Source organism: Clytia hemisphaerica, unplaced genomic scaffold (assembly GCF_902728285.1).
Source record: "Clytia hemisphaerica strain Z4C2 unplaced genomic scaffold, Clytia hemisphaerica genome assembly, whole genome shotgun sequence".
NCBI classification, from domain to species: Eukaryota; Metazoa; Cnidaria; class Hydrozoa; order Leptothecata; family Clytiidae; genus Clytia; species Clytia hemisphaerica.
In genome coordinates, this window is record NW_027104615.1 from 802,018 (window position 1) to 814,244 (window position 12,227).

Below are 12,227 nucleotides of genomic sequence, written 5' to 3' on the forward strand. Positions count from 1 at the left end.
CATTGCAGTGTTACGTATTAAAATGCTCTAATGTCGGCAACCCCCATATAAACCCGTCAGCATTCTTTAGAGATAAGAATAATAGGAAGGTCGAAAATATTTTTCCTTCCTGGCTGTGATTCTGACCTTGCTTTTATTCCCTCTCTAAAAAGGGTGTCAGAACTAGAAGAGTGTTTTCGACATTAGACTGTCCATTTTCTACATTTCCCTTCTTCTTCACTTTATCAGACACACCAACACCTTCATCGTCAGACGATCACCAAACAACAACGTCATCGAAAGAAGAGAATGAGGGTGCTTCTCACTGGAAAGAAATGATGTTGAACGCTATTAATGAACGTGAACAGACGGAACAAGAAAAACTGGTATGGAGTAAACACAGAGTTTACGAATCTGTGTTTTTCAGCGGTTAGCTTTTGATTTGTCTAGATCTTGACTGACTGAGGTGGACGGTAAATCAGCACTTTGCTGTTCTCGATTTTACGGGTAACAACTCGCTAATGTTGTCAATTGAACAAGGGGTTTTTGTAACATTTACACAAAGCAAATTCCCATTTACTATAAGAAAAACTCAGCAAAAACAAAGTAAAACCCTGGAAAATGGTTAACCTTTGCTTTTACTTTCCACAGGCGTTACAAGAGAAGGTGCAAAAGCTTGAAGACTTGTGCAGTAAGAAAGAAAAATTCCTCCAATCCACGCGCATGATCTTGAAATTTCGGACAGAACACATCTCCAAACTTGAACGGACGATCAAGAAGAATGGCTTAATTGAAGAAAGTGAAAAAGACAAAGAAATTGTGAGTGATCCATTCATTTTCTTTATCTGAAGAAAAGACGTCCTTTTTTTTAAGTGTTGTCTGGCTTCAATTCCGCCCTTTATGATTGTAATTTTACGATAACCATTTTCATGCGTTGTCATTTTTTGCTAAGTATATTGAACGATTTTAAACTCTACCTTCCATTTCATTTTTGCCATCATTTTTGTCGAACTAGCATCGTTTTCGAAAGAAAGGGCTGCGAGAAAAAAGTCCTTTTTACGTGCTTGGTAAGCTCAGAATAAGTTACATCTTTATCAGTAACATCAATGTAACGTCACTTTATGCTGTATTTTGCTACAAAAGTATTAAGGTCATGTTTCGTGTAGCTTTTTATGGTTGCCTAACTACATGCACGGTTTAATTATTACATAAATCAAATGAATTAAGGGTTTAAAGCTCATTGGTTTTCAATATTTCTTGCACAGTAAAACTTGCAACTACATATTAATTGATTTTATTACAGAAATCATTGAAAGACGAAAACAAGATATTGCAAGCCAGCATCGATAGTCATCCGGAAGTCAAACGATTCGCCATCGAAAACCTGGAACTCAGAGGTAATTCTGAGGAGTTAAAAATATTAAAGGTTTTGTTTTTAAATACGATATCGTGATATCGTTTGCTTTGCTTACTCATCAATTTTTATTTACAAGCTTTTTGATATTGAATTGACACGGATGTGGAGCAAGATTGTTCAGAAAGAGGGAAAAAATATTTTTTTGCTTATATCAACACAATATAAAAATATGCAGACACTGTGCTGGTATGAAACATGTGTCTGATATGAAACGGGAACACTTGTAAAAATAAAACCTTTAAATGTAATTTTGTCACAAACCTCACAACTTGCGTAAGAACTAATTAATCTATTTGAAACTTGTCAAAATTGTAATTCAAATAAAGGTACTATAATTGTTGGAAAGCTTACTCGTGAATATGTAATCATAAAAAACTGCGCTTTTGTCGTATTCTTATCTAATTTTCTGAAAACTCATTTTCAGCGGAAATCAAAAGACTGAAGTCATTGGATCCATCGAACGGAGATTTCACCAAAAACATGGCGGAGAAGCATCGATACACGTTACATTTAGAACGTCAGCTACGCGATCTCATGTCCACTCAAACGAACGATCTCGAGAAAAGTTTATCAAGCTCGCAACAAAGTTTGGAAGCATCTAACGCAGAAGTTGAACGCATGAAAATGGACATTGCGCATGTGCAAGCTAGAGTGGATACTTTGCAGAACGAATTGAAAGAATCACGTGAGAACATCCAACAGAAGACGGAAGAACTTGTCCATGAGAGGGAACTGATGCGCAAGAAAGAAATGGAATCTTCCGCAAACGAGGCTGCTCTCAGGAAAACTAATAATGAACTCGAGGTATTAATTAAAACAGTAGAAGTAACACTACCGAAACTTTGGTACCGCGGAGGCTCAACAACTCGAAGAAGGCTACAAACCCTCGTAAACCTCATTCCCCTTGCACGTGCATATTTGATTTATAGAGACTACTGCAAATAGTATTCTTTAATGTTACTTTACTCTTTTCCTGAGTCTAATATCTTACTGTTTACTGAAAACTCGAAACATTATCAAGACCAGACAAAAACTGACCGAAGCGCTCTACTGCTAGTAAGTTTTATACTGAATTTTTTGGCAGCTTTCAAAGGTTTTTATTTTATTAATTTTTTCTTCTATCTTTTTCAGAGACAATTGGAATCACTAAGTTTAAGTACAGCGATGGAGCGACAAAGTATGAGTAGTCTTCATATACAAACCATCAAGGTGAGAAGATTTTTGTGTTTATTTTTTTCACTTTGATGATTACCCTAAATTATCAAGTTTTTCTTTTCTGGTGTGGTCTCGTTCTGTTGTTTATTTGTTCTCATTGTCTAATCATCGTCACGGTAATTTTGATTTGAACTTTCTAACAATTTCTCATAAATTTAAAGACTCTTTCAACACCCAAGAAATTCGGAACACCTCGATCAACGCCCAAAAAAACGCCCCAAGTATCCACTCCAGTCCACCTTGCAAAAAGGTTGAAGACAGAAGAAAAACAGGGCGCTAAAAATGAAGAAGATAATAAAGAGAATGTTAGTTCCCTTAATGGAAGTTACGTTAATGATCCTGACCGCCCTATACAAGATGAACCACCGCCAAGGTAAGTGAATGGGGGACTGCAATCGAAAGACAAAAATGACCTCGAATCAAAATTTTTGATCACATTTTATCTTTCGGCTTTTTATATTATAAGAGATTCTAAGATAATTGAATTCTTGGAATTGCCCCTAGATACCCCCTAGGATAATTGCCTCCCCACAACATTAACCAGTAATCATCGTTAAAAGTTTCCGCCTCAGCGAAATATTTTTTCGGCTTTTCTGTCTCAAAATTCTTCATAATTCACCAAAATTCCAAGAAAAAGTGCTAATTTGCTGTGCAAAGTCCATTTTCGGTCTCAGACGAAAAACCTTGCTTTGACTGCTGAGTTTTTGAGGCAAAAACTACACAGAATCCCTCTTTCATACTCGAATCAACCCCCAAACAAACCATTCGAAATCGCAGCTGGTCTACCATTTTGTATTTCTTGTGTAGGTACATATTGGAACGCAAAGATAGTCTGAACGACGTGACGGACAGTGAGGACGAAACAACATCTGACGTAAACGTTTTCAATGAATCTTATCTTCATAATTCACACAACCAAAGTGTTGATGCCGAAGCTGTTTATATTGATGCATTGCAGAATGAAGTCAAACAGCTACAGGTTAGTGAAAGTCTTTTTTGAGCAGAATATGCACTCTAAATACACCTATATACCGTTAACGGCGCGGTCGGCTTTTGAGAGGGTTGATAGTAAATTCACAAGGAAATGACGTCAAGTTTCTTTGTCTATTAGAAACTTCCGACATTTTGACGTAAATTTCCCTGGTAAACTCGAGCCCAGTCTTTTCAAACTGTAAAGGTTGATACGGGAATTGTGTTCTGCATAACTACTAAGGGTAATTTCATGGTAACTCGTTAAATTTCTGAGAAGAACATCACCGCCAAGGCTCAGATTTGCATGAAGAAAAGAAGCCCCAATTTCTGAGCCAATTTGATAAATCATATTCGATGATTTTAAATTACTCCCGGGTCGTTTAACTCTGAGGCTCTATTTTGCTATGACTCCGAATTTCTATCATTCAAATATTTCTCAAGTCGAACTCTTTGGGATTTGAATGTCTCCGTAATTCGATTAAATTAAGATTTCTCCTTTGAGCTCGAAATAAGGATATATGAAAATTTCTTTCATCTTCATACAGGATTGGTACAACGACGCTTTGAAGAAATATTACAACGAGCAACACAAACAAATACCTTTGCTCGAAAATATCGCAAAACTTGAACATAAAGTCAAAGACCTAGATCAGGTGAGTCCAGTTGGTTGAATCTCTTACATTTCTTCCTAATCTAATTTAAAGTTTAGTGACAGGACTTCCGAGAACCTACCCTCCGAAAGCCTCAGAGAAGCTCAATCTCTGTGAAAAAGTGACCCGTTAAGAGAAAGAGTTGAAGAAAAATATGGAAAATAACTTATCCCCAAGGAATTTTGGATGTGAAGAAATCCCAGCAATTAATTACTTGCCTGTTTTTAGCCTGGCTCATGAAGTACTTTCGTTTTCATTCAGCCTGTAAGGATTTCGCTCAACACTACACCTTGTTATTTCCATTTTTCAGCTTTTAACCAATGAGCGGCAAGAATGGTCAAGTAAGGAAGTCCAATTGACCAATCAGCTGACAGCATTGCGAGATAATTATAAAGAGACACAAGGCAATGCAACTAGTGAGTATTAACTATTTAAACGTTTGATGCGTCTTATTCCCAGTTAACTTTTGCCGAAGTCACTCGTAGGTCTAACTATTCGAGAATTATACTCTTAAAATGTTTTATTGTTGGTCAGAAGTCATCGAAACACTTTCTTTTACATGAAAAATAGTTTGTCGAATCGCCTTTTTGAACCAAAGAATTGTCAATTGGAAAAATATAGACCAAGAAACGTAACTGGCGAGTCAATTGTAGCTCTAGTCTGCACAATAGACAGCTCCAGGCTTTTAGGCCCTACTCTTGCGAGTTTTACGCTCAAAACAGAGTAAGATATGACGTAGCCTAGTGTAGCTCCAGCCAAATTTTAGTTTTTATATATTTTTACACTTCAGTATTAAAGAGTGAAGTTGACGACTTGAAGAGTTCTTTATCATCGGCTGAAAGTCAATTACAAACACTGAAGAAAGAGAAAAACGAAAGCAACATCGAATCCACAAGAAAATATGCCGCGCTTGAAAGCAAGGTGGTTATCATGTCCGTGTTTTTACTGTACCATCATTATGTGTCATAGTTACTAGAACGGAAACTTTAGATTCGTAAACTAGATAGGCCTTCAGACTTGTCCATCCTATCTACACAGAAAGTTGAATTTCATTTTCCAATACAGGGACAACTAGGATTTGGGTGGTGCTATGACGACCGTTACAACAATTTTCAGGGGAACCAATCATTACCATTTTTCTTTCCACGTGTTCCTCTGGAACTCATTCCGATTTTTACTTCTCCTCTTCTTGTAGCACGTTAAATTGGAGATCGAATATTTCAACTTACAAACGGAAAATGATGAAACTGCAGAACGCAACAATAACCTACAGGTTTGTTCGAATTTTGTGACAGCTCTTTTCCCCTGATAGTAAAGTCGAACCCTTCCAAAACAGCTTATTGTTTGGCTATGGCAAAAAGCGTATTCTAGGGAAGTTTTAAAATTCTAAAGATCAGCTGCTTAATGAGGTTCAACTCTTTCTTTTCCTTTGCTGTTTTACGGACAAGTGTTTCGGACCAATAGACAGTGACTCAATTTCTTTCCTTGCAGGTTGACTACGATCAAGTGCAAGACGAGTGCGAATACTATCGCCATAAGAACAGTGAGCTAGAACATAATCTTGAAGCGGAAAAGAAAATGAAGCTGGAAGCTGAAGAACAAAAACAGGTAAAGTGGATCATAAAAAATGTAAACTATTGTTTCTTAAATGAAGACAGTTTATTATGTGCTTGTTATTTATCTACCTGTGTTCAAAATTTCTAATTTAAGTTTTTAGGATTTTTTTTGATTGGGGTTGGCCCAAGTTTCCTAAAATTCCTAAGTAAAATGTCGACTCAGAGGATCTCACAATAATGTTCATATCAATTTTGTTAACTATTTTACATTTTACCACAAGATTGCTTTGGAGAAGTTGAGTTACGAATACGAAACGAAAATCAAATATTCACAAGACAAAGAATCAGTATGGATTATTTTTTTCAAATTTGTATTCTCTTTTTATCATTAATTGCCTCTAAGTAATAAGGATTTTGCTCTTTCACATGAGACCTACCCATAGATGTAATATTCATTACGCACTAGATAGGCTACAAAAAAGATTGGCTAACTGCTCACATATTTCCCGTGAAAATGTGTCCAGTTTTGAAGTCAACCAGACCGCCATGCTTTTTTCTAAGTTACCTTAGATTTTCGAACGTTCGAATTACAAAACATTCGAATCGGACTGTCGACGACGCGCAGAATTTAAAACAAGATGGCGGATTAGTCAGCTTTAAAACTGGATACACTTCCTTTTATATGGGAAGCGCAAGCCAGTCAAATTGTTAGAGATCAGTCGACCTATCTCATATTTGAATTTTAAAATATCTTTGCCTCTTTGCATTAAAAGTCAGGTCAGGTAGGTCAATGTGTGGGTCGTTTGTTGTTGACATTTCTGTACTTCATAGGAAACATTGAACGAACTTCTGGAGAAGAACAATACAATCAATAAAGAACTGGAGGAGAAGGTACGAAAAACACTCACGATCTGTTTGCTTGCAACTGGCTCTTCCTAATTGAAACTAAGAAAAAATAGAATTAGATTGAAATTACGGAGAGCATTTTACACGCATTAGCCCTTAGGTGAACAAATCAAATTACAGAAAGATTTTAACTTTGCAGAGGTTCAACTAACAAGATTCCACATAATAAAAGTACTTGGTATACCAAATATCTTTTTTATAATTTAGGTAAAATATTTTACCAAAACACATCCTTTCAGATGGATAATAGCATCTCAACTTGTAAGTTAGTGCTTGCCATTGCTTTACTGTATACCCATTATAGGTACAAAAGATAACATCTCTAACAGAAGACGTCGAAAAAGCGCGTAAAGAACTGACGACACAGAAATGGCTTCATATCAAAGATGGCCAAGTTATCAATAACTTTATGAAGAAAGTTGAAGATCTGAATATGGCGTTGGGTGACAAAGATACTAACATTTCTGCATTGAATTCCGAACTTGAAGATGTCAAGGAACAACATCACTTGCTTCAAAAACATTATGATGAAAAGGTTTGTCTACATTACAGACCGTTTTATGCCGTTTCAACCTCGGTGGCTGTCCTTCTTGAAAATTATAATAAAAACTGCCTCTTTATAAAATAAAAACAACCAAAGTGCTCTTTAAACCCAATAGCAGACGCGTGCTGCTGCCCCCTGAATCCTTTGTGGATTATACCTATATACTTAAACATACTTTACATTCAACAAATAAAATGTGTGCACAAATTATTTTTCTTTTTTGATCGACGCACGGGCTAAGAGTACCTTCCTTCACTTAGTATAATTGTATTCTTGGGCTAGAATCTCGGAAAATGGTCTCTGGCTTTCGGTTGGTTGCTGAAAACTCGTAGTAAATGTTTACTCCTCATTTCTATCTGCACTTTTCTCTATTTCTAGAAACTGAAGATCCACAAGCTACAAGACGCGTTGAAAGTGGAAAGCGACAAATTGATGAAAGAAAAATCTGAACGAGAAAAAGAGGTGGATTTCTATTTACATTTTTTAAGAATTATTTTTAACCTCTTTTTGGGTAGGGGGTGGATTTCAAATCTACTATTTTTTGAGAATTCTAGTATGGATAGACAAATTCTTAGTAATTTGTCTCGCCGGAATTTTTTGGCAAATGTTTATCAGTGGCTAGGGGGGTTCCATCTGTTCTCCAATCATCTGTATTTAGTCTAATAATTGGTTTACCTCCTTTTATATTAATCATGCGATTTTATGTTCATTGTTTGAGTTTAGGTGACTTCATTACAAGAAGAGATACTGATAGCGCAAGACCAATGTCGTGAACTCACTACTACTCTCAACGAAAATACTGATCAATTGAAGAAACTACAGGTATAATAAAGTTGTCATGTACCTCCAGTAGAAACCCAATAGTCCTTCTAATAGCAGTAGGGATAGCAAAAGATCATAAGACAGCTCTACTATGACTTAAATACTCAAAATTGTTATTCTGGTCAAACAAGAAGATTTCTAAGCCTCGAATATGAGGAAGCCTTTTTACCAATGGTTTCGTTGAAGACAAAGTTAAGGCAGAGAGTGCCTTTAAGCGCTAGTTACACTTTGTAACTTCCCCTCTGACCCTTTGATTCCAGACAAGACCTATTAAAGGCAGAGAGTGCTTTTCAGCACTAGTTACACTTTGTAACTTTCCCTCTGACCCTTTGATTCCAGACAAGACCTATTAAAGGCAGAGAGTGCTTTTAAGCACTAGTTACACTTTGTAACTTCCCCTCTGAGCCTCTTTCTACAAGATTGTCCAAGGTTAGTCCAATTTTAAGTTTTATTTTTAAAGAAGTTCACGGGCCTTTTGATATTTATAATTTACCTAATTTACTCTATTGGGCTATTCCAGAAGTAGTCTGGTGGTCTGGTTTTTCGAGTGTAAAAATCCAGGGTAGTCAGGAAAATGAGGTAGAAAATCCAGGGTGGTCAGGAAAAGCGTGGTAAAAAATCCGGGTGGTCCAAAAAAAAAGAGAAAAGAAATCCAGGGGGTCACATTTCCCCAAAAAGACCTCCTCAACATAGGGGGTACAATTTCTTTTTTGGAATAGCCTATTTGAAGCTTTTCCTCACATATAGTGTATTTTGAAATGCTCGACTTTTTGTTGATTCAGATCACGTGACGAATTTCATGCAGTTTCAAAAAAGGGGAAAATGATGTCGTCAAACAGCGGTGGCACTTGTGAAAATGAGAGTCGAAACGGACAGAGAGTACTGCACATTTTGAGTACCAAATTTGACTGAATAGACCTCATGGACATTGGAAATTTATGTTTCTGACATCTTACAAGTGTTCTATGCATTGCAGAAAGCATCGTCTAGAAACTGGCTTTAGAAGACTTCAGGCTTTAACAACATTGAACAAAATCATTGAAAATTGCGCTGGCGTTTTGTACATAATTAACTGTAAATACACACAAAGATGTGATAATATGGGTCAAAATTTTTTAACCTAGGATGTTTTAGATTTTTTAATTCGATAAAAATATTTTTACATAAAACGTCATCTAATGATTTTTAAAAATTTCAACATTTTTATCACTAGTATAATACATTAAAGGAAGAAATTTCGGCGAGAATTTAATTTGGCGGTTGCAGAATATTTAGGGTCAAAAATGATATGACGAAATTTGTTGGTACGTTATATGAATTAAATTTAGTGAGAATTTATTTTGGCGGTCGGTGGAAAAAAGAAATTTTGACGTGAACTTAATTTTCTCCAAATCCGCCAAATTTTCTTTCCGCCAAAATTTCTTCCTTTAATGTACTTAGTTGTGAGATTTACAAGATTTGATGATTTAAAAGCGGCAAACATTCCTAAAAATGACGATAGGTTTCTTCGCAGCCTCTCAAAGTAATAATGATTATCGCTAAAAGCTCGTTCTTTTGTCTATTTGGTTGACAGAATGAGTTTCATCTGTTACACCAAATTAGGAAGAGCCAAGTATCTCAAGGTTTTCTATTTTTTAATCATTTTTAATACCATAAATTGCAATTGTAACTTATATACCCCTTACACATATTTATTTTTTATCGACAAGCACTTATTGTGTGGAAAATATTATGCCCAATAAATCAAAAAAATTCTGTTATCGTAATTCCCGTGCTGATTGCACTGTATTAGCCATTATTGAATGTTTTTCTCTCACAATACAGCCTAAAGAATTACTACACTACAACTCTTGAAAAAACCATTGTATGAAATCTGGTGCATTTTTATTTACCCAGTATAACAAATTTATCTCGATCTAGAACGAAAGGAAAACTTCTGAAAAACTTATAAAATTATACTTTTCTTGACCTCTAGTATATACTAGTATATTATTCTACTATCGAAGCAGTTAAGATGATGCCTGAAGCGGCTCAACTGATGAAAAGATTTCTTTTTTATTTTCTTAGGCTGACCATCTGGAAGTGAAAGTATCTCTGGCTGATAAAATGAACAAAGTAAGTACACTTATTTTTTTCAAAAGTTCTGATTACAGTCACAGTTCTTCAGATTGAAGAGAAAAAATTTTGAAAATGATTAAATCAAAAAAGGCTTTTGCTCTTAACAAAACTTGTTGCCAATATCATTTGTTTTTAAAACTTCATTTTGATGGCAAATTTTTAAAGATGTTTCAAATTCAAATGTGAAAATTGTACTGAAATCAGAATTTAGTGGACCGCTGTAAAATCTTTCTGTATCATCTTCTGTCTCTAGATAACTATACTTCAAGAGACCTTATCCTCTTTCTGTATCATCTTCTGTCTCTAGATAACTATACTTCAAGAGACCTTATCCTCTTTCTGTATCATCTTCTGTCTCTAGATAACTATACTTCAAGAGACCTTATCCTCTTTCTGTATCATCTTCTGTCTCTAGATAACTATACTTCAAGAGACCTTATCCTCTTTCTGTATCATCTTCTGTCTCTAGATAACTATACTTCAAGAGACCTTATCCTCTTTCTGTATCATCTTCTGTCTCTAGATAACTATACTTCAAGAGACCTTATCCTCTTTCTGTATCATCTTCTGTCTCTAGATAACTATACTTCAAGAGACCTTATCCTCTTTCTGTATCATCTTCTGTCTCTAGATAACTATACTTCAAGAGACCTTATCCTCTTTCTGTATCATCTTCTGTCTCTAGATAACTATACTTCAAGAGACCTTATCCTCTTTCTGTATCATCTTCTGTCTCTAGATAACTATACTTCAAGAGACCTTATCCTCTTTCGTATCATCTTCTGTCTCTAGATAACTATACTTCAAGAGACCTTATCCTCTTTCTGTATCATCTTCTGTCTCTAGATAACTATACTTCACGAGACCTTATCCTCTTTCTGTATCATCTTCTGTCTCTAGATAACTATACTTCAAGAGACCTTATCCTCTTTCTGTATCATCTTCTGTCTCTAGATAACTATACTTCAAGAGACCTTATCCTCTTTCTGTATCATCTTCTGTCTCTAGATAACTATACTTCAAGAGACCTTATCCTCTTTCTGTATCATCTTCTGTCTCTAGATAACTATACTTCAAGAGACCTTATCCTCTTTCTGTATCATCTTCTGTCTCTAGATAACTATACTTCAAGAGACCTTATCCTCTTTCTGTATCATCTTCTGTCTCTAGATAACTATACTTCAAGAGACCTTATCCTCTTTCTGTATCATCTTCTGTCTCTAGATAACTATACTTCAAGAGACCTTATCCTCTTTCTGTATCATCTTCTGTCTCTAGATAACTATACTTCAAGAGACCTTATCCTCTTTCTGTATCATCTTCTGTCTCTAGATAACTATACTTCAAGAGACCTTATCCTCTTTCTGTGTCATCTTCTGTCTCTAGATAACTATATATATATACACAGAAATATTTGACGTCAGAACAGATCAGTCGCGCTCTTCGTTTTTTTTTTTAATGGAGAATTTTTAATAAAATACAAAAACATGAAAAAAACGACCAAATTTCAACAAAAAACGGTATCGCCTAGCAGAATTTCAACAAGAGATGAAATCGAAAAAGTTGCAAATCGATGTACAGAACAAAATTGCATAAAAGATGACGACAAAATGAGATTAGAATGTCATAAATGTCAACGAACACTGCATTATGCATGCACAGGACTACCATCTTACCAAATACAAATGTTCCTGAATAAAGGCTATCGAAAATACCAATGCATAAATTGCTGTTCCATCGATCAAGAGCTACACCGAAAAATCTTGGACCAATCAGAGAAAATCAAAAGCTGCACACATAGCCGTAAAGAAATTGAAGCGTGCGAAAATATTATCAAGGTGAAAAACGAGAATGAAAGAAAGTTGAATGTTGCGGTTAAAGAATTACAAGCTAGATGTCAGGGATACGTTAAAGAAAGGAACCATGTTGCCGATACAATTCAAGCTCAATTTTTAGCGCTGGAAACTAAACTTACCACTAAAATCGAAGATACAATGAATGCGAAACCTACAGATAACAAAACGAAAACAAATTCAAAGAAAAGTTTT

General features: G+C 35.5%; 1 protein-coding gene across 1 annotated transcript in view; it reads left to right on the top strand.

The window, feature by feature from the left end:
- Positions 1 to 12,227, top strand: part of LOC136824650 (kinesin-like protein KIF15) — a 31,690-nt gene that overhangs the window by 13,574 nt on the left and 5,889 nt on the right. Inside the window, exons 12-29 of the mRNA XM_067080641.1 lie at positions 229 to 365; positions 631 to 798; positions 1,283 to 1,376; positions 1,821 to 2,200; positions 2,528 to 2,605; positions 2,773 to 2,984; positions 3,419 to 3,590; positions 4,129 to 4,236; positions 4,544 to 4,649; positions 5,024 to 5,154; positions 5,429 to 5,506; positions 5,725 to 5,841; positions 6,071 to 6,136; positions 6,621 to 6,680; positions 7,000 to 7,230; positions 7,618 to 7,701; positions 7,963 to 8,061; positions 10,129 to 10,176. Coding sequence (XP_066936742.1) covers positions 229 to 365; positions 631 to 798; positions 1,283 to 1,376; positions 1,821 to 2,200; positions 2,528 to 2,605; positions 2,773 to 2,984; positions 3,419 to 3,590; positions 4,129 to 4,236; positions 4,544 to 4,649; positions 5,024 to 5,154; positions 5,429 to 5,506; positions 5,725 to 5,841; positions 6,071 to 6,136; positions 6,621 to 6,680; positions 7,000 to 7,230; positions 7,618 to 7,701; positions 7,963 to 8,061; positions 10,129 to 10,176 — 2,369 coding nt within the window. The remainder of the gene's footprint in view (positions 1 to 228; positions 366 to 630; positions 799 to 1,282; positions 1,377 to 1,820; positions 2,201 to 2,527; positions 2,606 to 2,772; positions 2,985 to 3,418; positions 3,591 to 4,128; positions 4,237 to 4,543; positions 4,650 to 5,023; positions 5,155 to 5,428; positions 5,507 to 5,724; positions 5,842 to 6,070; positions 6,137 to 6,620; positions 6,681 to 6,999; positions 7,231 to 7,617; positions 7,702 to 7,962; positions 8,062 to 10,128; positions 10,177 to 12,227) is intronic.